A 24422-nucleotide genomic window follows, 5' to 3' on the forward strand; every position below is an offset into this window, starting at 1 on the left:
CTAGAACTACAGTCACGCGCCACCATGCACGGGTAATTAAACATATGTTTTTGTAGAGACAGGGTCTCCCTATATTACAGGGGCTGGTCTCGACCTTCTTCTGGTCTTCAGCGATCCTTCCACCTCGACCTCTCAAAGTATTGGAATACAGGTGTGAGCCACCGAGCCTGGCCAGGTCTGACTTCTGAATGCGTTCTTTTCTTGATCTTTTACCCCGAGTGCACGTGCAAGTTACACTCCTGGCCACTGGGTTTTGCAGAATGTGGTTTTCCAGTGTCCGAGGCCCCACGCCCGTCCGCAGGCTACTGAAAGGCTGAGAGCGAGGAGGCTTCGCTCCGCGCGCTCCAGGACCGCCGGCGCCCTAGGGTCCGGGTCTACAGCCTGCGCCAGCTGCAGAAGCCGCCAGGCCCGGCCGGTTCCCGAGGGCGGGGCCGTGCGGCCTCACGCCCCGCCCACCGCGGGGGCCTGGGTCGGTCACGTGACGGCACGCCGACCAGCGAGGCCCCGCCCGGCGGGAGGAGGCCCGGCCGCGACCCGGGCTGCGAGCTGAGGAGCCGCCCGGTCCCCATCACGCTACCTCTGGCGGCGTCCCCCGCCCGCGGCCCCTCTGCCGCTCGCCCGGGGCTTGCCGGCTGCGGGAGTGGCCTCAAGATGGATGAAGACGGCGGCGGCGAGGGCGGTGGCGGTGAGTGTCGGAGGTGTGGCGGGCTCGCCGGCGGCCTGGGGCCGGGGACTGGGGGGTCGCGGGCGCGGCGCCGGCCCGGGCTCCGCCTGAGGAGACGGGGACTGGGGCGGCGGCGGCGCCCGCGGAGGCCTGAGGCGCGCCGGGCCGGGGCCGAGACCGGGACTTCGGGGGCCCGAGGGAAGCGGCGGGCCGGGGTCGCCGTCCAGCGCTGGCGAGGGTCCCGGTACCAGGCCGGGGCCACCGCGGGCCGGGGTCGCCCCGGAGCCTCGGTCCGGGGTTCGGGGGTCGCTCCTCTGGGGCGGGGGACCTTGGGGGGCGACCTTCCCCGCATCTTGTCGCCAAGGGCGTCCACGCCCTCCGGAGCCCGGCGTTTCGGACGCCCCCTTTGAGCTCAGGTGGGTGGAAGCGGCTCAGCCGGTGGGGAACCGGGAGGGGAAAGTTTGGCATGGGGGGCTCCTCGGGGGTACAGGAGGGGAGGGCAGGGGGAACGGTTGGAAAGCGTGACAGGCTGCTTGGCTTTGGGTCAGAAACGGTCGCCGGATTTGCTCGAACGGGGAGGGGGCCAGCTGGAGTCCCGGTTGGGGTAGGCGTTTTAGGAAACGGCAGACGCGACAGAGTGAGCAAAAAACTCGGTGGAGCGGAGGGTGGGGGTCACGAGTTGCACCCAGCACCGAGGCGAGACCGGAGAGACAGGTGTGCCCGGAGCCAGGTGTGCTCCTAAGTGGGTCGGGTCGGTGCCCCACGTGCCCCAGGTGGTCTGTGCCTGACGTTCGGTTTCCTCTTGCTGGAGGAATCCTGTTTGTTGGAAATTATTTCGTGGAATACAAAGACTGTTGGGTCATGCTGCCAATTAGATTTTAAAAACAGAAGAACGTGCCTGTCCTTATGGAGAGTGGCCGTTCGCTTTGGGAAGCAAAGAGTTAATGCCTGTGTTTTTACAGGAACAGATGAAGTTGAGGTTCTCTAGACTTTTTCATTTCTGGTTTTTTTGAGCTAAAGATCTCCTTTGAGCTGACAGAGAAATCATCAGAATCATCAGAACCCCATGTAATAAGGGAGCAGTTTAGAGAAATCTTAATTACAGGCTGCCGCAGCAGCTGCCTGTAAGAATCAGCAGTATTGAATGCTTCAGGATGAAGTGGTTCATCATAAAGGTGCCTTCTAGAATTCAAGTGCTGCTCAGAGGGAGATTTTTTTTGCTGAAAGATGCGATGCAGCCAGGATGGTGGGAAGTTGGCACCCGTCATGGTATTTGGCGAGTTCAGTTCTCATAGTTGAAACTAGGGGTAGCACTGTGGCACCGAGTGGGTGTGTTTATGAAAAGGGAGCGCTGTGGAACGAAGGAGCCCAGTTGCAAAGTTGCAAACCCTCCTACAGTCAGGCTGTCGGTCTGGAGCCACGAGATCCTAAGGAATGGATTCTCGGTGGAGGTCGTGTTTCCTGCCTGTCATAATTTGGGCAGAGCAGTTTTCTCTTGTTAGAAAAGAAGGACAAACAACTGTAATATGCAGACGTTGGGCATTAGAATCAAGGCAGCTAGCTGGCTTGGCAGTTTGTTTTGTAAGGTGCTTTGGGCTCTGAGAAAAGAATTGTAGACTTGAAGATAAAAGTAGCGATAGAGAGGAAAAAAAGGAAGCTTTAGTGTGCTCCAGCAATTTGCAGATCTTGAATGGTATAACAAAGGATGATATTAAGTATCAAAAGTCTTAAAACTGTCCTTGGGCTGTTAATATATTACACGGAAGCAACCTTAAAATAAAAAAATCCTCATGTATAAAGATGGTGTATTATGCTGTTTGTAATAGCAAAACATTGAAAACAGCAATACCAACTGTAGGGGCATGGGGTAAATTATGGGAAGTTTATTCAAGTATTTTACATCCATTAAAATAAGCAGTTTTACACATCATGGGTTAAACAGTGTAAAAACTGGTGACATTATGGATTATTTTATTTTTTCAATTTTTCCAAGTTTCTGGAATAAGCGTGTATTTCAGATTCGAAAAACAAAACTCTTATAAAAGACATGAATGTTTTAAGTGTATTATTTAATTCACCTCACCAGAATATTCAACAATGAAGATTTATTTATTGATTGCCCAATAAAATGCCAGCCAGCATGTTAGGTGCTGGGAAATAACTTTTAACTTTTATCTATTTAGTTTATAAATAGCTTTCTCCCTTGCTTTGTGACAGACACTTAAAAATACTTTTGGTAGGCTGGGTGCGGTGGCTCACTACTGTAATCCCAGCACCTTGTGAGGCCAAAGAGGGCAGATCACCTGAGGTTGGGAGTTCAAGACCAGCGTGACCAACATGGTGAACCCCATCTCTACTAAAAATACAAAATTAGCTGGGCGTGGTGGTGTATGCCTGCAATCACAGCTATTTGGGAGGTTGAGGCAGAAGAATTGCTTGAACTGGGGAGGCGGAGGTTGTGGCAAGCCAAAATCGTGCCATTGCACTCCAGCCTGGGCAACAAGAGCGAAACTCCGTCGCAAAAAAAAAAAAAAAAAAATATATATATATATATATATATATATTTAGCAGTCTTACGATAAGTATTTATTTTTGAAACAGGTGAAAAGCAAAGTTTTGAAATGAGTCATTTTAATTATTGTATAAACTTGATGTGCTTATATTTAACTCTTGGCAGTCGGAAGTTTTGAAGTTAACATACGTTTTTACAGTTAATACCATTTAGATTAAAAAAATGGTTTAAAATTCATGTTTAAAAGAATAAAGTTCAGCTCTCTGATGGAAAACCGTTTCAGTTGCCAGCAGATTATAAAGCATAACACTTTTTGGTATATTTTTAGAGTGTAATACTTAACATTGAACTGTATCTATGGGAGTCAGTTTCAGCTTGTTTAAAAGATAAGGTAAATAATCTATTCAAACAGTAGTTACGGTAGAGGCCAAAGATAATTTAAAAGGTCTTTTTTGTTAATGGTCAGATTAAAAGACTTGAAAAATTGATTCCTACTTGCTGTTTTTGTAAGTTAATTAGCTTTTTGTTCACTGTATTGTTTGTTCTTTAAATGCAAGATAAGGAGGGAGAGGATGGTGGTGTGAATGGCTGGAAGGCAGTTACAAGAGGAGCAAGTGGGGGGTACAAGATTACAAGAACACATTGTTCCTTACAACGTGTGCAGAGTGGAGTTAAGGCATTTTTAATTCCTTTGGGACTTTGTTGCCCTTCAGTTTTTCCAGAACAGTTCTTGAGCTAAGTCTTTGCATGGAGGGTGACTGGCTAGTTTGGCTCCTTGGCATTGTCTTCATGCCCTGTTTGGGCTGGAGCATCCCTGGCAGATGAGATGAATTAACTCTTTTTTTTTTTTTTTTTGAGACGGAGTTTCGCTTTTGTTACCCAGGCTGGAGTGCAATGGCACGATCTCGGCTCACCGCAACCTCCGCCTCCTGGGCTCAGGCAATTCTCCTGCCTCAGCCTCCTGAGTAGCTGGGATTACAGGCAAGCGTCACCATGCCCAGCTAATTTTTTGTATTTTTAGTAGAGACGGGGTTTCACTATGTTGACCAGGATGGTCTCGATTTCTTGACCTCGTGATCCACCTGCCTCGGCCTCCCAAAGTGCTGGGATTACAGGCTTGAGCCACCGCGCCCGGTGAGATGAATTAACTCTAATTGGTATTCCTTTCCCTACCTCCTTCCCTCCCTGATCAGTTAAGTGAGGGTTAGGTTTGTGCTTCAGATGAAGCAAGGCTGAGCCTCGTTCATAATAAAATACATGCAAATTAAGACTAGATTGAGCTTCCACCTTTCACCTTCAGACATGCAGTAATCTCCAAGTGTCAAAAGCCTGTTGGCAAGGCCATTTCAAACATTTACGGGTAGGAGTGTAAGTTAGTCACAGGAGGCAGGACCAGTCCATGTCCTCTTGGCTCAGATCCAGTTCTTCCTGCCCTTTCCCTGCAGGGACTCATCCCTGCAGGCAGTATTTCCCAGGCTCTTGGTCAGCTGGCTTCTGGCTGGGATTGGCCACTGCGAGCCACTGGCAGGAGGGTTGGCAGGAGGAATGATGAAAACAGGTTATTTCCCCTCGATCTGCCTCAGGCAGCGTCTCTGGCAGTTGCCTTGTCTCCGTTTGGCTCCAGCTTCTGCCCCTTGGTCCTCCTCCCTTTTACCCTCTATTTGAGAAGTGGTAACAGCAGCTTCCTTTTGCTAATCTCTGGATTATCATTTCCTGTTTGGCTTTTCAGTTTTTCCATCACACCTGTCACTAATACCTTTTATTAAATTCCATCTATTTCAGATTCTTTTTTTTTTTTTTTTTTAAATGGGGTCTTGTTCTGTTGCCCAGGCTGGAGTGCAGTGGCACGATCTCAGCTCACTGCAACTTCCACCTCCTGGGATCAAGCAGTTTTCCTACCCCAGCCTCCTGAGTAGCTGGGATTACAGGTGCATGCCACCATGCCCAGCAATTTTTTTTGTATTTTTGGTAGAGATGGCATTTCAGTATGCTGGCCAGGCTGGTCTCGAACTCCTGACCTTGTGATCTGCCCACATTGGCCTCCCAGAGTGCTGGGATTACAGGCTTGGCCACCACGGCCAGCTCAGATTATTAAAGGGATGGTTTCTCTGGATGTCTCTGTTTCTCTGAGCGGACCCTGATAGATACAGTAGCTTTAGGCAGTAGCTTTAAAAATTACAGGTGTATAAATCCTTTGACCCCACAATCCAGTTCTAGGAATTTAACCTACAGATATATTTGTACACGTGTGAGATAGGTATAAGATAATTTATTGCCTTGAGTGTCCATCAGCAAGCAGGAGACTTAACAGAGAAATCTGTACCCAGATGGTAAATGAGGTTATAAATCTGTAGAAAGGAATGAGAAAGCTCTTTTTTTAGTTGACATGGAGAGAGCTCCAAAATATCTTGTTACAAGAGCAAATTGTAGGAAAATGTGCATTGTTTGCTCCCATTCTTGTTTCTTGAAAGAGGAAGTGATGGTTGATGCATGCAGATTTCCTGGAAGGTGAAACAAGGAACTAATAACAATGGTTACCTGTTTGGGGAGGTTGATGGGAACTGAGTGGTTGGGGAATATAGGTGGGAAGGAAACTTTTCACTGTATATCTTTTTATTTTATGAAATTCAAAAAAGCTTGAATAATCTATTTTCTAAAATTGAAAACAGTTTCACAGAAAAATAGTATGCTGGTAAGAAAATACCATTTTAGACCTTTTTTGAGGTTTTTTGTTTTTTGTGTTTTTGAGACAAAGTCTTACTTGCTCTGTCGCCCAGGCTGGAGTGCAGTGGCATGATCTTGGCTTGCTGCAATCTCTCCCTGCCAGGTTCAAGCGATTCTCCTGCCTCAGCCTCCTGAGTAGCTGGGATTACAGGCATCTGCCACCACACCCAGCTAATTTTTTTATTTTTAGTAGAGATGGGGTTTCATCATCTTGGCCAGGCTGGTCTTGAACTCCTGACCTCATGATCCACGGGCCTCAGCCTTCCAAAGTGCTGGGATTACAGACATGAGCCACTGTGCCCAGCCTGAGGGAATTTTTATAGATTAAAAAATACTCTAGGAAGGCAGCAACAAAAAAAAAGAACATGATAGATATCCAATGTAAAGTTATAAAATGTTACCTATTTTTTCAGTCTATAGTAAGTTACTGTACTTTGGAGAGTTTAAAAGGTGGACGTAATGGGTGCTTTTAGATTATGCTTAGAGCATATTATTTTGTAGTCATTTACTCAAATGTTGATAGTGTCTCTATCAAATACCAGGTTCTGTGCATGGCACAAGAGCTATTAGTGCCTGTGTTATGCCGTTTTTGCATTGCTATAAAGAAATGCCTGGGTAATATATAAAGAAAAGAGGTTTAATGAACTCATGGTTCTGCAGGCTGTACAGGCGTGGTGCCAGTATCTGCTCGGCTTCTGGGGAGGCCTCAGGGAGCCTTTTATCTTAGTGGAAGGTGAAGCAGGATTAGACACATCACATGGCCAGAGCAATAGCAAGAGGAAGGAGATGCCACACCCTTAAACGACCAGATCGAGGAGTACTCACTGTTGCATATTCCTCATGGCTTAGTGCTGTCCACTTGGAATATGCCTCCAAGATTCAACAAGTCCTGCCTCCAACATTGGGGATTACCGTTCTACATGCGATTTGGGCAAGGCATGTATTCAAACTACCTCGATGCCTAACAGTGGTGAATACAGCAGATAAATTTTCCATGTACATGGAGCTCATGTTTAGACGGGGAGACAGACAAAAAAGGTAAACAGCTATATATAAAATAATTACAGATGATGCTAGGTGCATTAAAGGAAATCAAGAGGTTGAGGAAGAGGAAGAGTGAGGGATGGGAGGGATGTAGAAAAACCTGTGGCTATGGAAGGCCTCTGAGGAAATGCCCTTCCAGGTGCAACCTAGAGGGATAGTGGACCAGACAGAAGGAAAGGCACAGAATTGGCAAGAGCTGAGTATTCTAGAGTATAAAAAGCAGCTTTGTGTGGCCTGAACAGAGAAGGGGGAGAGATAGATTGAGGGCATGTCAGACATTCAGAAGCTAAGGAATGCAGATTTTATTCTAAGTACATAAGGCCACTAAGAGATTTTTAAACAGGGAAATGACATTTGATTTACATTTCAATAATTTTAGCTAATATTTACTTGATGCTGTGCGTGCTGTGTTCTTTCTATATGTTACTAACCCTTCATAACGTTACTATTTATAGATTGGAAAATGGAGACATAGGGAAGCTGAGTAATTTGTCTCAAATTTCACAACTAATAAGTGGTGGAGCTGAGATTTGAACCCAGGCGTTCTGGTTTCAGAATCCCTATTCTTAACCACTGTCCCCCTGCTTTTTAAAGAAGTGTATTCTTGACTCCTCAGTGGAGAATGGATTGGAGGAGAGGAGGGAGGACTTGAGGACACCTGTGAGGAAGTTGTTGCCGTGGTTCAGGTGAGAGTTACAGGGGCTTGATGGGTTAGGGTAGTAGTGGGAAATATGAAGGAAAGGATATATATCAAACATGTCTATATAAAACATACAGAAAAGTATAAAGAATAATGAAACGAGCACTCTTGTTCCTGCTACCCAGAGTTGACATAGTAGCTGTCGGTGTTCTGTTGTATTTTTTAGGTCTATTTTTAAAAAATAAAGCGTTACTGATAAGTCTCTCCATCTCAGTATATTGCAGTGTTATTCTCCCAGTTGCTCAGGCCAAAATTTTGGTGCCGTCTTTCTTTCTTTCTTTTTTTTTCTTTTTGAGACAGAGTTTCACTCTTGTTGCTCAGACCGGAGTGCAATGGCGTGATCTTGGCTCACCGCAACCTCCGCCTTCCCAGGTTCAAGCGATTCTCCCACCTTAGCCTCCTGAATAGCTGTGAATACAGGCATGTGCCACCACACCCGGCTAATTTTATATTTTTCGTAGAGATGAGGTTTCCCCATGTTGGTGAGGCTAATCTCAAACACCTGACCTCAGGTGATCCACCTACCTCAGCCTCCCAAAGTGCTGGGATTATAGGTGTGAGCCACCTCGCCCAGCCAAATTTTGGTGCCATCTTTCACTTGTTTTGCCTTAAGCCTTCCGACAGTTCTGCCACTGTCATCCTTGTTCACACTGCAGCCAGGGCAATTCCCTTTGACAGGTAGGTCATGTCACTCCTGTAGTTTGCCCTGTCCTCAGTTTATTCAGAATCCTATCCTCTGACCTTATGGCGCACTGTAGTTTAGGGGGCTGCAAGCTCTTTTTATAATAGAGCCAGATAGTAAATATCATAGGCCATGTAGGCCACATATGGTCTCTGTCACAAGTCTTTTTTTTTTTTTTTTGAGACAGAGTTTCGCTCTTGTTACCCAGGCTGGAGTGCAATGGCGCGATCTCAGCTCACCGCAACCTCCGCCTCCTGGGTTCAGGCAATTCTCCTGCCTCAGCCTCCTGAGTAGCTGGGATTACAGGCACACGCCACCATGCCCAGCTAATGTTTTGTATTTTTAGTAGAGATGGGGTTTCACCACGTTGACCAGGATGGTCTCTATCTCCTGACCTCGTGATCCACCTGCCTCGGCCTCCCAAAGTGCTGGGATTACAGGCTTGAGCCACCGCGCCCAGCCAAGTCTTTTTTTTTTAGGTAACCTTTTAAATATGTAAAAAACATTCTGACCTTGGAGACTGTCCTTGACCATTGCTCTAGTCCCCTGCTGTCTCTTTGACATTTCCCATCACTCCTCTCCCTTTTCTACTCTGGTTTTGTCTCATTGGTCACCTTGCCAAGCATACTCCTGCCTCAGTGCCTTTGCACTTGCTGCCCTATAGTGGTTTCCGCTTAGATACCTGCATGTGGTGTGTCCTTGCTTCATTCAGGTTTCTGCTCAAGTGTTTCCTTACAACAGAAGTCTTCCTTGTCTAAAATCATATTCACTGTTACTCCCAGCTTTATTTTTCTCCCTTAACACGTGTCACCCCTTACCTATTATATATTTGTGTCTTTTCTCTTAGAATGTGAGGTCTGTGAAAGTAATATTTTCTGCTTTTATCCACAGTTATATCTCCAGAACAGTGCTTGGTACATAGTAGGCTTTCAGTAAATATTTGTTAATAAATATTGAATAAAATTGAAGTCACTTCTGTCTAGCAATCCCTGGTCCTTTTGCTCTTTGCTTTCATGTTTCCTAGAGGCAACCATGATGAGATGGGGACCTCTGGTGTATGGTGTTTTTTGTTTTTTGAGATGGAGTCTGTTACCCAGGCTAGAGTGCAGTGGTGCAATCTCAGCTCGCTGCAACCTCCGCCTCCTGGAGTTCAAGTGATTCTTCTGCCTCAGCCTGTTGAGTAGCTGGGATTAGAGGGATGTGCCACCACACCCAGCTAACTTCTATATTTTTAGTAGAGACAGTGTCTTACCATGTTGGCCAGGATGGTCTTGAACTCCTGACTGCAAATGATCCATGCACCTCAGCCTCCCAAAATATTTGGATTACAGGCATGAGCTAACATGCCCGGCCTGGTATATATTTCATACTTAAATAGATGTGCGTGTGCCTCCATAAGCAATGTACAGGTAGGTCTTTTTAAATTTTCCTTTTTGAGATGGAGTTTCGCTCTTGTTGCCCAGGCTGGAGTACAGTGACGGGATCTCTGCTCACTGCATCCTCCACCTCCCAGGTTCAAGTGATTCTCCTGCCTCAGCTTCCCAAGTAGCCGGGATTATAGGTGCCCATCACCATGCCCAGCTAATTTTTTGTATTTTTGGTAGAGACAGGATTTCACCATGTTGGCCAAACTGGTCTTGAACTCCTGACCTCAGGTGATCCCGTCCGCCTCAGCCTCCCAAAGTGCTGGGATTACAGGTGTGAGCCACACTGCACCCAGCCCTAATTTGTTTTAAAAAGATTATAAAGCTGAGATCACATGGTATGTAATCTTCTGTACCTTGCATTAGAGATTATCCTTGTGATTATATATATAGACCTTGTTTATTTCTTTTAACTGCAATGCGATTTTATCTGTCTTGTTTTGTGTTGAACTTTTTTTTTTTTTTTTTTTTTTAACAGTCCTCACTCTGTTGAACAGTCCTCACTCTGTTGCCCAGGCTGGAGTGCAGTGGTGTGATCTCAGCTCACTGCAACCTTCCCCTCCTGGGTTCAAGCGATTTTTCTGCCTTAGCCCTTCAAGTAGCTGAGATTACAGGCTTGCAACACCATGCACTGCTATTTTTTTTTTTGTATTTTTAGTAGAGACAGGTTTTTGCTATGTTGGCCAGGCTGGTCTGGAACTCCTGACCTCAAATGATCTGCCTGCCCCGGCCTCCCAAAGTGGTGGGATTACAGGCCTCAGCCACTGGGCTGAGCCCTGTGTTGAACTTTTTAATGTACGCTAGTGTTGTTACAAGCAGTACTGAGGTGAGCTCCTTAGTCTTTTCTCTTCTCACAAATGTGAGTTAATCTAGAGTATATTTCTAGAATTGCAGTTGTGAGTTACAGGCATGCTTCAGTTTTAATAGATAATGATAGATAGCTTTCTCATTAGGGGCTTGTGAGTAGTGTGATTTCCCAGCATTCTAATCAGCACTCAGTGTTTGCCTTTCTTTTAAATGTTTGCCTATATCATGAATAAGAAATTATGTATTGCTTTAATTTGTGTTGCTTTGTAGTGATGAAATGTACTTTTTAAAACTTTTAGCCGGGCGCGGTGGCTCAAGCCTGTAATCCCAGCACTTTGGGAGGCCGAGGCGGGTGGATCACGAGGTCAAGAGATCGAGACCATCCTGGTCAACATGGTGAAACCCCGTCTCTACTAAAAATACTAAAAATTAGCTGGGCATGGTGGCGTGTGCCTGTAATCCCAGCTACTCAGGAGGCTGAGGCAGGAGAATTGCCTGAACCCAGGAGGCGGAGGTTGTGGTGAGCCGAGATCGTGCCATTGCACTCCAGCCTGGGCAACAAGAGCGAAACTCCGTCTCAAAAAACCAAACAACAAAAAAACAAAAACAAAAACAAAAAAACTTTTATATTAGGTTTAGGGCTACATGTGAAGAGTTGTTATAGGTGAGCTCTTGTCACAGGATGGAATGTATTTTGGAGAATCAGATGGACATACAGCTTGGAAAATGTTAGAGGTACAGGAGCTACAGGAATCAAATATGACTTTAGGTGTCTGGCTTGGAAGTGGTGTTGCTTAATGAGCAGGGGAAAAACTATTTTGAGGGTTTTTTTGTTTTTTGTTTTTTTTGGTCAAGATGATCTTTGCTTTGTCTCCACTTAGACAAATTTTTTTTAAAATTACAGAGTGTCACTCTGTTGCCCAGACTGGAGAGCAATGACGCTATCATAGCTCACTGCAGCCTTGAACTCCTGGGTTCAGGCAGTCCTCCTGCCTCAGCCTCTCGAGTAGCTAGGACTATAGGCGTGTGCCACTATGTCAAGCTTGCCTCTATTTTTGAAGGATAGTTTCATCAGGATGACAGTTGTAGGCTTTCAAGTTAATATCTTGCAATTTTTAATTTTGTAAAGTTGGGGGGCGTCTTACTATGTTGCTCAGGCTGGTATTGAACTCCTGGCCTCAAGTGATTCAAAGTGTTGGGATTACAGGCATCAGCCACTGAGCCTGGCCTTCCTGCATTGTTTTGAAAGGGTCATTTTATTGCCTTCTGGTGTCCATTGATTCTGTGGAGAAAGGCTACATCAGTCTTATTGTTGCTCTTTTCAAGTTAGTGTGTTTTTCTTCCCTTTAGGCTGCTTTTAAGATGTTCTCTTTGGCTTTGGTTTTCAGCTGTTACTGTGGATGTGTCCAGATGTGGTTTTCCTCAAATGTATCCTGCTTGGGATTAGTTGTTCTTTTTCTTCTTTTTGGCAGTGCTGTGACAAAGCTTGATCTTAAATTAGATTTGCAGAATTCTTATTATATCTTCATTTATTGCTTCTGCTGCATTTTCTATCTCATCTCCTTCCAGGACTCTAATTACCTGTGCATTAAGCATGTTCTCTCCTCCCAGGGGAAAAAAAAAAACCAAAAACATGTTCTCTGTGTTGTGTCCTATATATCTTAGATTCTTTTCTGTGTTCTTTATCCCTTTGCCTCTCCATGGTTCACTCTATATCATCTTCTGACCTATATTCGATTGTACTAATTTTTTCTTCAGCTGTAATTGCTGTTAAAACTTACTGAGTTTGGCTGGGCGTGGTGGCTCACGCCTGTAATCCAGGCACTTTGGAGGCCAAGGCGGGTGGATTACCTTAGGTCGGGAGTTCAAGACCAGCCTGACCAACATGGTGAAACCCTGTCTTTAAAAAAAAAGAAAAAAGAAAAAAAAAAAACTTTGAGTTTTTAATTTCCATTATTGTCTTTTCCAGTTTTCTTCATTTTTTCTTTTAATTCCAATTTTCTGCTGGCATTTTTATCTTGTCAACTGCTTTATTATATGAAGCACAGTTATTTTAAAGTCTGTGTCTGATAACCACAATATTTGGATGCCTTGTGAGTGTGTTTTACCTTTGGTTTTCTGTTTTACCTTTGGTTTTCAGTCATGTGATCTTGATTCTAGATATGCCTGTTGACCTTTAATTAAATTTTGGACAATGTATTAGGAGAGTCTGGGTGCGGTGGCTCATGCCTGAAATCCCAGCACTTTGGGAGGCTGAGGTGGGTGGATCATGAGGTCAGGAGTTCAAGACTAGCCTGGCCAACATGGTGAAACCCGTCTCTACTAAAAATACAAAAATCAGCTGGGCATGGTGGCACGTGCCTGTAATTCCAGCTAATTGGGAGGCTGAGAAGAATTGCTTGCATGGGGACCCAGGAGGAGAAAGTTGCAGTGAGCTGGGATCATGTCACTGCACTCTAGCCTGGGCTGCAGAGCGAGACTCCGTTAAAAAAATAAAAAAATTTTAGAGACAATTCAAGATGCTGCCTGTCGTGTTGATTTGAGGATTTGGAAGGCAGTTAAAATAAGGGAATAGCACTTTGCTCTTTTTATTTTATTTGAGACAGGGTCTCTGTTGCCTAGGCTGGAGCACAGTTAGGCTCAAATGATCCTCCTACCTCACCCTCCCAAGTAGCTGGAGCTACAGGCACATGCCACCACACCACCATGCCCAGCTAATTACTTTTTATTTTTGTTGAGCCAGTGTCTCACTGTTTCCCCAGACTGGTCTTGAACTCCTGGCCTCAAGTGATCTGCCTCCCTCAGCCTCCACAAGTGCTGGGATTATAGATGTGAGCCCCCTCACCTGGCTGGGATATCACTTTGAAATTATGAGGTTTGGTCTACTTCTGGTTTACCCTTCTTCTGGGTTCCCACTGAAAGCTTGGGATGCTTCCCAGGGCCTCTCCTACTTGGCAGCCCTTGAACTCTAATTTTTTTGTCCCTTCAGTCCCCTAAAACTGATGGAGAGTCTGCTGACCTTCTTGGATTCTCAGTCACTTGTTTCTGTTTAGTATTTTGGCTTCCCAGCTTCTGCTGGGAATTGGCAAATGCCTCAAGGAGAAGAGTGGCTTGGGTGATTGGGCTCACTTCTCTGCACTTCCCTTCTCTCTCTGGAATCCTGGCCTCCAGAGCCCTCACAGCATGGGTAGCTCTCTGATGCCTTCAAACAGTTGTTTCTAATAATTTGTTCAGCTTTTTAAGTTGTTCTTGGCAGAAAGGTTGGTCTGCAATGAACTAGTTAGCTTTTACTGGAAGCAGACTCTCAGGAATTCAATTTTGCTCTTTATTTAAAGTGGACTTGTCAGTGAGATATCCTAGTGGAGGTGGTAGGTAGGCAGTTGACTGTCTGTGTTGGTCTGCTGCTCAGAAGACTAATTTGGGTAGGAGATAAACATTGGGGAGATTTTAATTCATGTGAGTGGATGAGCTCAGATAAGGAAGAGAGTTGAGAGAGGAGAAAAATCCTAGGACTGAGGACAGTGCAGCAAAGGTGACTGAGAGGGTAACCAGTGAGGCCTAGGAAGCCTTGAAGCTTGTGGCTTGCAAAAGAGAGGAGGAGTGATCAGCTATGTTGAATGCCCTCAGAGATAGCCCAAAATGTGCTGGAGACATGTCTACTGAACTTGGTGATGTGAAAGAAAAAAGTTTGGGGAGAGTCAGGGAGCTAGCTAGACTGGAGTGGGCTGAGAATGGGGTGGGGGAAGGTGTGTCCTTGCTGAAGGAAAGGCATGTGCCATGGGCCTTAATTGGAAATGAGCATGTTATGAGAATAGAGGGGAAGCCCCAGTGGTTGGAGCTCAGTGAGGGAAGGGTACATTTGTTTTGCAATGAAGTATTTCTCAAGGAAGTTTTCATAGGAGACCAATAGTTTATATCAGGTGTGTTACAAAATAACGCTGTTTGCATTGTCATACTCTCGGTATAGGTAACTTTGAGAGAGGTAGATTAGGTTTTTTTTTTTTTTTTTTTTTGAGACAGAGTCTCCCTCTGTTGCCAGGCTAGAGTTCAGTGGTGTGATCTCAGCTAACTGCCACCTCCGCCTCCCAGGTTCAAGCCATTCTCCTGCCTCAGCCTCTCAGGTACCTGAGATTACAGGTGTGCGCCACCATGCCCAGCTAATTTTTGAGATGGATTTCACCATGTTGGCCAGGATGGTCTTGATTTCTTGACCTTGTGATCTGCCCGCCTCTGCCTCCCACAGTGTGTGAGTCATAGTGCCTGGCCTAGAGGAAGATTAGTTTTAAGAAATTATTCCAGATCCTTTAGAGAGCAGGTTTGTCAGCCTGTAATATGGAACCATTGAAACTTTTCAAATGAAATGAAATTTGAAAAATAGTTTTTGTCAAAGTACCCTAAAAGCTGCTTAAGATATATATTAAATATTGGCTGGGTACGGTGGCTCATGCCTATTATCCCAGCACTTTGGGAGGCTGAGGTGGGTGGATCACCTGAGGTCGTGAGTTCAAGACCTGCATGATAAACATGGAGAAACCCTGGCTCTACTAAAAATGCAAAATTAGCTGGGCATGGTGGCACATGCCTGTAATCCCAGCTGCTTGAGAGGCTGAGGGCAGGAGAAGTGCTTGAACCTGGGAGGCAGAGGTTGCTATGAGCCGAGATAGCACCATTACACTCCAGCCTGGGCAACAAGAGAGAAACTCCATCTCAAAAAAAAAACAAAAAAACAGAAACAACAAAACCCAAAACTGATACATTAAATATTTTGAGTTTATGGGGAAAATACTAAATCATTTAAATTAAAGTAGCAAATACATGACTCTCCATTCTGATTTTTGAAGTTAGCCGAACATAAACTTTTTGTGGTTAATGTCAAGTACCCAGTTAACTGGCTGCACGAGGTGGCTCACGCCTGTAATCCTAGCATATTGGGAGGCTGAGGCGGGCGGATAATGAGGTCTGGAGTTCAAGACTGGCCAACATAGTGAAACCCCATCTCTACTAAAAATACAAAAATTAGCTGGGCATAGTGGCGGGCACCTCCCCGCTACTTGAGAGGCTGAGGCAGGAGAATCTCTTGAACCTGGGAGGTGGAGGTTGCAGTGAGCCAAGATTGCTCCTAAGTAACCTGAAATAGACATGAGATTCTGTAGTGTTTTATCATTTAGCTAGAGCCAAAACAGCAAGCATTTATTTTGGATAAATATCTTTTCAGTATTATGTAAATATTAGAAAAGACTCGCCTGAGTCAATTTCAGTTGGCCAAGAAGATTTTGTGATTTACTTTCCTAGAGTAAATTTACTCTTTTAGCTGACTTGGTTTTTAATAAGTCACCAGGAGCACTGTTCAAATAGGAGACAATAAGTTCCTGCTTTAAACTCTCAATAGGTCTATTGTTAATTACTGTAGTCTTTTTGAAAAACTTATTCCTGTAATTAATAAAATCAATTTGCTACAAAACTAAGCGTTTGGATGATGATCGAAAAGTATTTCCCAATATCTAGGTAATTAGTACTTTTTTCCTCCCAAGTTTTCATCCAGATGTTTGGCAATGTGCAGACACAGCCTTACTACAACTTTCTAATTCACTTTCATGGGAACATGTAATATTCTCCGTTTATTTTGGACAGCAGAGTTTCCTTTTTCTCTGGACAGATACATATGAAACACATGCTTTTTGAGTGGAGTTTGTGGTCCTCTGAGAATTCTCTGAAGGAGGAAATGGGTTGACCTATTTGGTTGCTATGAAGTAAAAACAATCTTGTTTTCATTTTTTAATGAACATCTGGGTTACATTTATTATTTCACATTCTGGAAGTTCTTTAAAACCACAATTTGATAATATGAATGTTCATTAAAGCTGAATTATTTAGCTATTTTTATAGCTGATTCAAGAAATAGGGTGGCCGATAGACTTTAAACAATATTTTTTCCTTTTTGTAAAATGTAACTTAAATAACAACTCTTGATTTGAAACCATTAAATGGGATGTAGATATTTTGGGGGTCAGAAGGATTGATCAACCAGTTTATTTTTCTGTTGCGCATTGCCTTGTAGCTTGTGGTAATTGTTACAGCCGAATTTGACTCTGTGTAGAGACATAGTTGCTACCCTATTGCAAATCCGCCCTTCTTTGCTTCCTTGCCCATAGAACCATGAATTGTTTAGGTAATCTTCCCTTCAGGGAAGAGGACCTTATCACCACAAAGGTAAACATCTTAAATGGTCTAAGCAAGTGGGGTATTCTCTCTTTCTTTATCCATGAGTGGAGGAGAGGTGGGAGTGCCACCCAAATCTGGCCAATGTGCTGGGCAGTTTGCAAGGAGATTTCTCCAAGAAGTTTCTTCATAAATAAATATATGAGGAGTTGCATTTTTTTTTTTTTTCCATTTTTTTTTGAGATAGGGTCTTGCTCTGTCTTCTATGTTGGCGTGCAGTGGCATGATTACAGCTCTTTGCAGCCTCAACCTCCTTGGCTCAAGTGATACCCCACCTCAGCTTCTCGAGTAGCTAAGACCATAGGTGCTCACCACCATGCTCAGCTAATTTAAAAATATTTTTTTGTAGAGACAAGGTCTTGTTATGTTACCCAGGCTGGTCTCAAACTCCTGGCCTCAAGTGATCCTCCCGCCTTGGCCTCCCAAAGGGTTGGTATTACAGGAGTGAGTCACCATGCTCAGCCCCATTGCATTTCTTAGGCTAGACTTTGTTAGGCCTGGATGAATAGCCAGCTTCCATTCACAATGGCTCTTAAGCCTGTCCACTTCTAAGGACATACCCTGATGATGACTAGCAGGATTCTAGATAGTGCTGTTGCTGAATTTCACCCACCCAGGAGCCTCCATGTCTCCACACTTCTGTCATGTGGGACAGTAAATACCTCTCTTGTTTAAATGATTGCGTAGCGGTATACTGTAACTTGGAGCTCAAGGCATCTAGCCTGATACTGGCTGTAGCAGCAGGTAGGTTTCATTCAGTAAGGATCTCCTCGCCATAGAGTGCAAAGAGAAAAACACCTTTTCTCTTCCATAAATATTTATAAGTATATATATATATATTTAAGAACTTAGGTTATATTTTCTTTTTGAGATTAACACTTTCTTTTTTTTTTTTTTTGAGACGGAGTTTCGCTCTTGTTACCCAGGCTGGAGTGCAATGGCACGATCTCGGCTCACCACAACCTCTGCCTCCTGGGTTCAGGCAATTCTCCTGCCTCAGCCTCCTGAGTAGCTGGGATTACAGGCACGCGCCACCATGCCCAGCTAATTTTTTATATTTTTAGTAGAGACGGGGTTTCACCATGTTGACCAGGTTGGTCTCGATCTCTCGACCTTGTGATCCACCCGCCTCGGCCTCCCAAAGTGCTAGGATTACAGGCTTGAGCCACCGTGCCCGGCCGGAGATTAACACTTTCTACCCTTTTAATAAAACAGTATATTCTCATATGCTTGGAAATACATTAATAGTTGAATTTGGTAAATCTTTATATTTATTTTAACATGTACATTTAGAAAAATACAGTAATCAAAAGTGGCAGACATTGGCAATTTAATATTCTGTTAGAAGACAGAACTTCCTTTTAGTTCTTCACAGAGAGGAAATAAACTGATCAAGAATGTCCTTTTCCAAGTTTCAGTAATTAGATTAAAATTTTTTTGAGTTGAGAAAGGATCAGACAAGTGAATTCATTTTTGTTTGTGTTAGCGTATGGGAAAATTGAAGAATTTTAGTGTCTTTTGAATGTTTGGCCTGTTCACATGATGAGGCTGTATTTCCCAAGCGTGGGAGGATGAGTTATTGGAGACTTTGATTCAGTATATGACCACGCTTCTGAGAGCATGACACATTTTGAGAGTAAATGATGCCTTTCATTGCCTTATGTAAAAAGAATCATCATGTTGGACAAGTGTTCTTCTAAAGTGTTGCATTTTCTCAGGAATCACAGGGTGTCTATGGACTGTGTTCCTGAAATTAAAGTAGTGGTTAAGCTGTATACTAGTCAGGTGGTTACTAGGATGTTTCAGTTTTCACAAAAGAAAGTCAAATGCCTTCTTTCCTTCCTTTTTGTGGTCAGACTGGTCTTGAAGTCTGCCAGCTCTTGCTCCCCACACATTGGCCCGCTAGCACTCACACTTGATGACAGCTTGCAGAGGGAGCAGAGTCCAAATGCACACGGTGTGTCTCGCCCTCCTTTGGCTTCCCCAGCAGTAGTTCTGCCTCACAAGTGCCCAGTAATTTGGCTGGACATGCAGAACATGACTTTTTAATTTTTTTAATCTGGAAAGAACATAAGCTATTTCCATTGGGTTCTGCTGCTATTAGTATTTGGACATTTGGTTTTAGGATTTAAGTCTCTGTTACCTTCCCACTGCCTCCACCCCCCTCCACATTTTCCTTCTCAGTACAGGAGTCTGGGGCCTTCTCTCTTTGCATGTCTTGTCATATATTACCTTTTATGATCATGGTGAAGGGCAGACTATCTTGCATCTCAAGGTAATGAAGACCATCTATTTCAGAAGTCTTTTGACTAAGTTCTGTACTAAAACTTCTATCTCCCATTTCTGTTTTACCTGTAAAGGGTAGCAAAGAATTTTTGTCTTCAGAGAAAAATCCACTATCCTAGTCCTTCCAGCCACCTTGAGGTTTGGTGCAGGCCTGCCTAGGAGTTCCAAAAATGGGAGTGTGCTCTGGGACCCACTGCCTGAACCAGTGGTCAGCGACTCCCTTTGGAGAGAATATCTCCCAGCAGAAGGTCTCGAGTCTCAGGACTTGATATAGGGGTTTTATCTTGGTGTCAGCAACCAAGAAATGTAATTGATTGGATTAGTGACTGGGAATTTCAGGAACAGATTTTACAGGAGAGCTGTTTCCTTAGAGTTGTAAAGTTATCGATAGGGCCATTTCAACTTTGGTTAAAGAGATTAAAGGTCAAGCTTGGGTGGTCACACTAACCTGAGTGTCTCCACCACATTCTAGAGAGGGGAGTCTTTAAGACCTTAATTTCATAAGATACTTGAAGTTGAAGCTCTTTTCTCCTGATGTCCCTAACATATCCCTCCCTCCCTCTCCTGATTGGGTGCTGGACCCACAGTGCTACTGCAGTGCTGTGGTGGGAGCCTTTCTGGTCCTCAGCCCAGCTTCTTCATGGCCCACTTTGTTGGGATGCATCATGCTGGAGATGACTATGTAGCCATTTCTCCCTAAATAGTCTTAGTTCTGTGGGATTGGAGAGGCCCTTTTTTCCCTTAGGATCTCTAGGAATTCGGATTTCAGAACTTTTGCCTGTTTGCTGTATCAGGTCAGCCATTGAGGATATTTTGGCTAATTCCCCTTGTTCAAGGCAGAATATTGTCAACTGTAATGTTAATGGTTCTGAGAATTTGTATTTATACTTTCTGTATGCGTACATAAGTTTGTTTAAACATTTGAACCTGACTGGTGTTGACAAATATTTGGTGTTGGCATATTTTTAAGTAAATATCTGCAGCTCTGTCATTTCTAGCCTTAAGTTACTTAATCTCCCTAAGCTTTAATTTTCTAATATGCAAGGTGGACGTTAAAAAACCCAAGTGAAATTATTTATATGAAGAATTTATTAAAAATCTCAGATGATTATAATAGTAGGCATTCAAAACTGTTAGTCATCAATATGTTAAGCCCGTGGCCTGCCTGTGTTTACATATTGAGCAGAGTGAGTTGGAAGAATTGTTGTATTTGGGCTTAGGAATAACTGATGATTGGCAATATGATTATTGTATCTTTGTATTTTGAAAATGTTCAAATCTACAGAAAAGTTGAAGGAATAGTACAGTGAATCCTATATATCTTTCACCTAAATTCACCAGCTGCTAACATTTGGCCACATTTGCTTGTCTGTCTTTATATTACACTGTGTGTGTGTGTGTGTGTGTGTGTGTGTGTGTGTGTGTGTGTGTGAGAGAGAGAGAGAGAGAGAGAGAGAGAGAGAGAGACACACACAGACAGTCAGACAGAGGGACTGAACCCATTTGAAAGCAAGATACAAACATGATGGCTGGGCGTGGTGGCTCTTGCCTTTAATCCCAGCACTTTGGGAGGCCGAGGTGCCCATGGATTACTTGAGGTCCGGAGTTCGAGACCAGCCTGGCCAACGTGGTGAAACCCTCTCTCTACAAAAAATTAGCTAAGTGTGGTGGTGTGTGCCTGTAATCCCAGCTTCTTGGAAGGTTGAGGCATGAGAATTGCTTGAGCCTGGGAGACAAAGCTTGCAGTGAGCTGAGATCACACCACTGCACTCTAGCTTGGGTGACAGAGTGAGACTCCGTCTCAAAAAAAAAAGTTAACAAACATTATAACACTTTTAACAGAAATACTTTAGCACTCATCTCCTAAGGACATTCTCTTACACAAGTATAATCATTATCATTCTTAAGATAACTAACAGTCATTCCATAATATTGTTCTAAAATAGTACACATTCTGCTTTCCCCAGTTGTTACCAAAATGATTTTATAGCTGTCTTTCTTTCTTTCTTTTTTTTTTTAACCTATCTAGGCTCTAATTAAGATTTACACCTCCTATTTATCACTCTTCAGTCTTATTTATTTATTTATCTGTTTTTGAGGCGGAGTCTTGCTCTGGCCAGGGCTGGAGTGTAGTTGGTGCAGTCTCTTGGCTCACTGCAACCTCCGCCTCCCGGGTTCAAGTGATTCTTCTGCCTCAGCCTCCCAAGTAGGTGGTATTACAGATGCTTGCCACCACACCTGGTCTCTTTTATTTATTTTTATTTTAAACTTTGTTTTGGTGGCTGGGTACAATGGCTCATGCCTGTAATTTCAGCACTTTGGGATGCCAAGGCGGGCGGATCACTTGAGGCCAGGAGTTCAAGACCAGCCTGGCCAACATGGTGAAACCCTGTCTATACTAAAAATACAAAAAAATTAGCTGGGCATGGTGGTGCATGCCTGTAATCCCAGCTGCTTGGGAGGCTAAGGCATAAGAATTGCTTGAACTGAGGAGGCGGAGGTTGCAGTGAGCCAAGATCCTGCCAGTGCATTCCAGCCTGGGCAACAGAGTAAGACTCTCTCAAAATTAAAAAATGTTTGGGTGACACTTTTTTTTTTTTTTTTTTTTTTGAGACGGAGTTTCGCTCTTGTTACCCAGGCTGGAGTGCAATGGCGCCATCTCAGCTCACCGCAACCTCTGCCTTCTGGGTTCAGGCAATTCTTCTGCCTCAGCCTCCTGAGTAGCTGGGATTACAGGCACGCGCCACCATGCCCAGCTAATTTTTTGTATTTTTAGTAGAGACGGGGTTTCACCATGTTGACCAGGATGGTCTCGATCTCTCGACCTCGTGATCCACCCGCCTCGGCCTCCCAAAGTGCTGGGATTACAGGCTTGAGCCACCGCGCCCGGCCTGGGTGACACTTTTTTAAAGAGTCTAGGCTCATTGCCTAATATCATTATTTGGATCCTGTAGACTAGATTGCATGTGTAAGCAGAAGAGATAAGTGCTTCGGTTTCTTTAATTTTTTTTAACGTAAATATGTTAAAAATAGTTTTGATTCAAGATCAAAGTGACATTCATTTTTCTTGTTCTTTGGTAAGTATGGATTAAGTTGGTAACCAAAAGGAGTTACTAAATGGCTCAGATGTCAATGGAATATGTGTGTGGGTGAATTTGGAACAAGCATACACAGTGGTTTCTTAGACCCATACCCATCTGGAGGTAGTTATCTGGTTTAACATAGTAAGGATTTTATTTTAATATTGGCCATGGTTTTATAAAGAAATGAACTTAAGAACTGGAAAATTTAGTACGACAAACTGTATTTACATAATTCAAAAGAGACACTTTTGCTGTCGGATCCTTGGATGAAGAATAAACCTTAAATCTCTCAGGAATGCATCTTTTTCTTCTTCCCTTCCTCAACACTTTCCTATTGATTAAAAAAAAAAATCCAGCTTTAGCTGCAGCTGAGACTAATGCAGGATCCAGCTGTAGCTTTTTTGTTGTTGTTGTTCATGTATCCGGTGATGGGCACAGCAAATTCATTGTATGAAAAGTCAATAAAGGAAAGGGCAGGGTGGGAAAAAAAAATGACACTCCTCTAAAAGTATTCAAGAAATAGCAACAGGATCTAGGAGTCTCCCTTTAAGATGACTGATTTAAATTCCATTCTGAGCTATTAATTTTGTTTGTGACTAGTCTAGAAGGCATTTTAATTTTCCCTTTTAATTATCTGCACACCATGTATCCAGAGAATATACGTGAGGCTGATACATTATTTTTGAGGCCGATACATTATTTTCCTTGGAGGCAAAAAAATAGTAACGTGTGAGAACCCAGAGAACTAAACCCTCCTCTTGTAAAATAGGGCAGATTCTTCAAAATACTGTTCCTGTTCATGCTGGTATAGAGATAGCAGTAATTTGGGAAAGAAAGCCAGGTTCTCTTAAATGTGTTTGGTACTCAAGTTTATGTTTTTACCATGCAGCAATTACATTCAGAATCAGCAGCTCAATCAAATTCAATTCCACATTTACCTATCTGTTTCAGCATAATTTCTATGAAAGCTTTGCGTCTCTTGCTCTGTCTTATTAGGACCCAGTCCATACTACCACCCTGTAGCTGAAGATGAATTATGTGTTTTAAAATGGTTTTTATGATCAATGTAATGATCTTAAGATTAATGGTTTTCACATACTTGAGTGTCTCAAGCATTTTGTTTTTCTTTTTTTCATGGTAAGGGGGTCTGATTTCTCATATTTCTTGTAATTGTAGCCAGACGTCCTGTTTGGGGATTATTAAATACCAATACTGCATGTGAAGAACTCATGCGATTCTGTGGTAACCATCTGAGTTATTCTTTGTAGATTTGATTTTATGACCAGGTTTCCTTGAAGACCTGTACTCTATTTTTAGATGCTCTTCTTACATTTCCCTGGTTCAGAGCATCAGTCATAAATATATTTATTATTCAGCACAAAAATGTTGTTCAGTGTCTTAAGGCTGTTTAAACTTTATGGAAATAATAAACCAGTGACACTTCAGTGGATGTACAAGCACTACTGAACAAGTTTAAGGATGGAGAACTTTGTGGTACTTCACAGATTGCTGCTCTGTCTGTGCCGGCGTGAACGGTATTTTGAAGAATCCTTTCCTATTTTACACTAAGAGGGTTTCGTCTCCATGCTTCTCAAACATGTTTCTATTTTCTGCCTTCCACTGAAAGAAGCGCTTTTATAGCCCTTCGAGAAGCTTCCCTTCCTACATGTCTCCCCTCCCTCTCTCCTGCCTCATTATTGCTCCTTTTTAAAAGCAAACAAACAAAAGAATAGTCTGGTAGCTTTCTTCTCAGATTTATTTATTTATTCATTTTTGATACAGAGTCTTGCTCTGTTACCCAGTCTGGAGTGCAATGGCGTGATCTTGGCTCACTGCAACCTCCATCTCTTGGGTTCATGTGATTCTGCTGCCTTAGCCTCCCAAGTAGCTGTGATTATAGGTGCCTGCCACTACACCCAGCTAATTTTTGTATTTTTAGTAGAGATGGGGTTTCACCATGTTGGCCAGGCTGGTCTTGAACTCCTCACCTCAGGTAATCCACCCACCTTAGCCTCCCAAAGTGCTGGTGCCCAGCTCTTCTCAGATTTATAAATGATTGGTTTGCTGCTCTGTGTTGTGGCAGAAGTAATTTCTGATCCAGTGAAGTATTACTGGAGTGAGGGACTGTGCACCTTCAGTTTATTTGATAATAAAGCACCTATTCTCTTTTTAGAAATCACTATAGTCCACATATATAATAGTCACTCTTTTAAAGTGCACAGTTGAGTGGCTTTTAATATATTCATAAAGTTGTGCAACCATCACCAACTATCTAAT

At 43.5% G+C, this 24422-nt stretch overlaps 1 protein-coding gene across 6 annotated transcripts in view; it reads left to right on the forward strand.

Moving 5' to 3' along the window:
* The first annotated feature begins 494 nt into the window (after positions 1-494).
* Positions 495-24422, forward strand: part of CYTH3 (cytohesin 3) — a 128997-nt gene continuing 105069 nt past the window's right edge. For all 6 annotated transcript variants that reach the window (XR_012515277.1, XR_012515279.1, XR_012515280.1 and 3 more), the window contains exon 1: positions 495-685. Coding sequence is in view for 2 of the 6 variants with exons in the window: in XM_039460585.2 (XP_039316519.1) it covers positions 652-685 (34 nt within the window). In the remaining 4 variants the exon portion in view is untranslated. The remainder of the gene's footprint in view (positions 686-24422) is intronic.

Source organism: Saimiri boliviensis, chromosome 20, assembly GCF_048565385.1.
Source record: "Saimiri boliviensis isolate mSaiBol1 chromosome 20, mSaiBol1.pri, whole genome shotgun sequence".
Taxonomy (NCBI): domain Eukaryota; kingdom Metazoa; phylum Chordata; class Mammalia; order Primates; family Cebidae; genus Saimiri; species Saimiri boliviensis.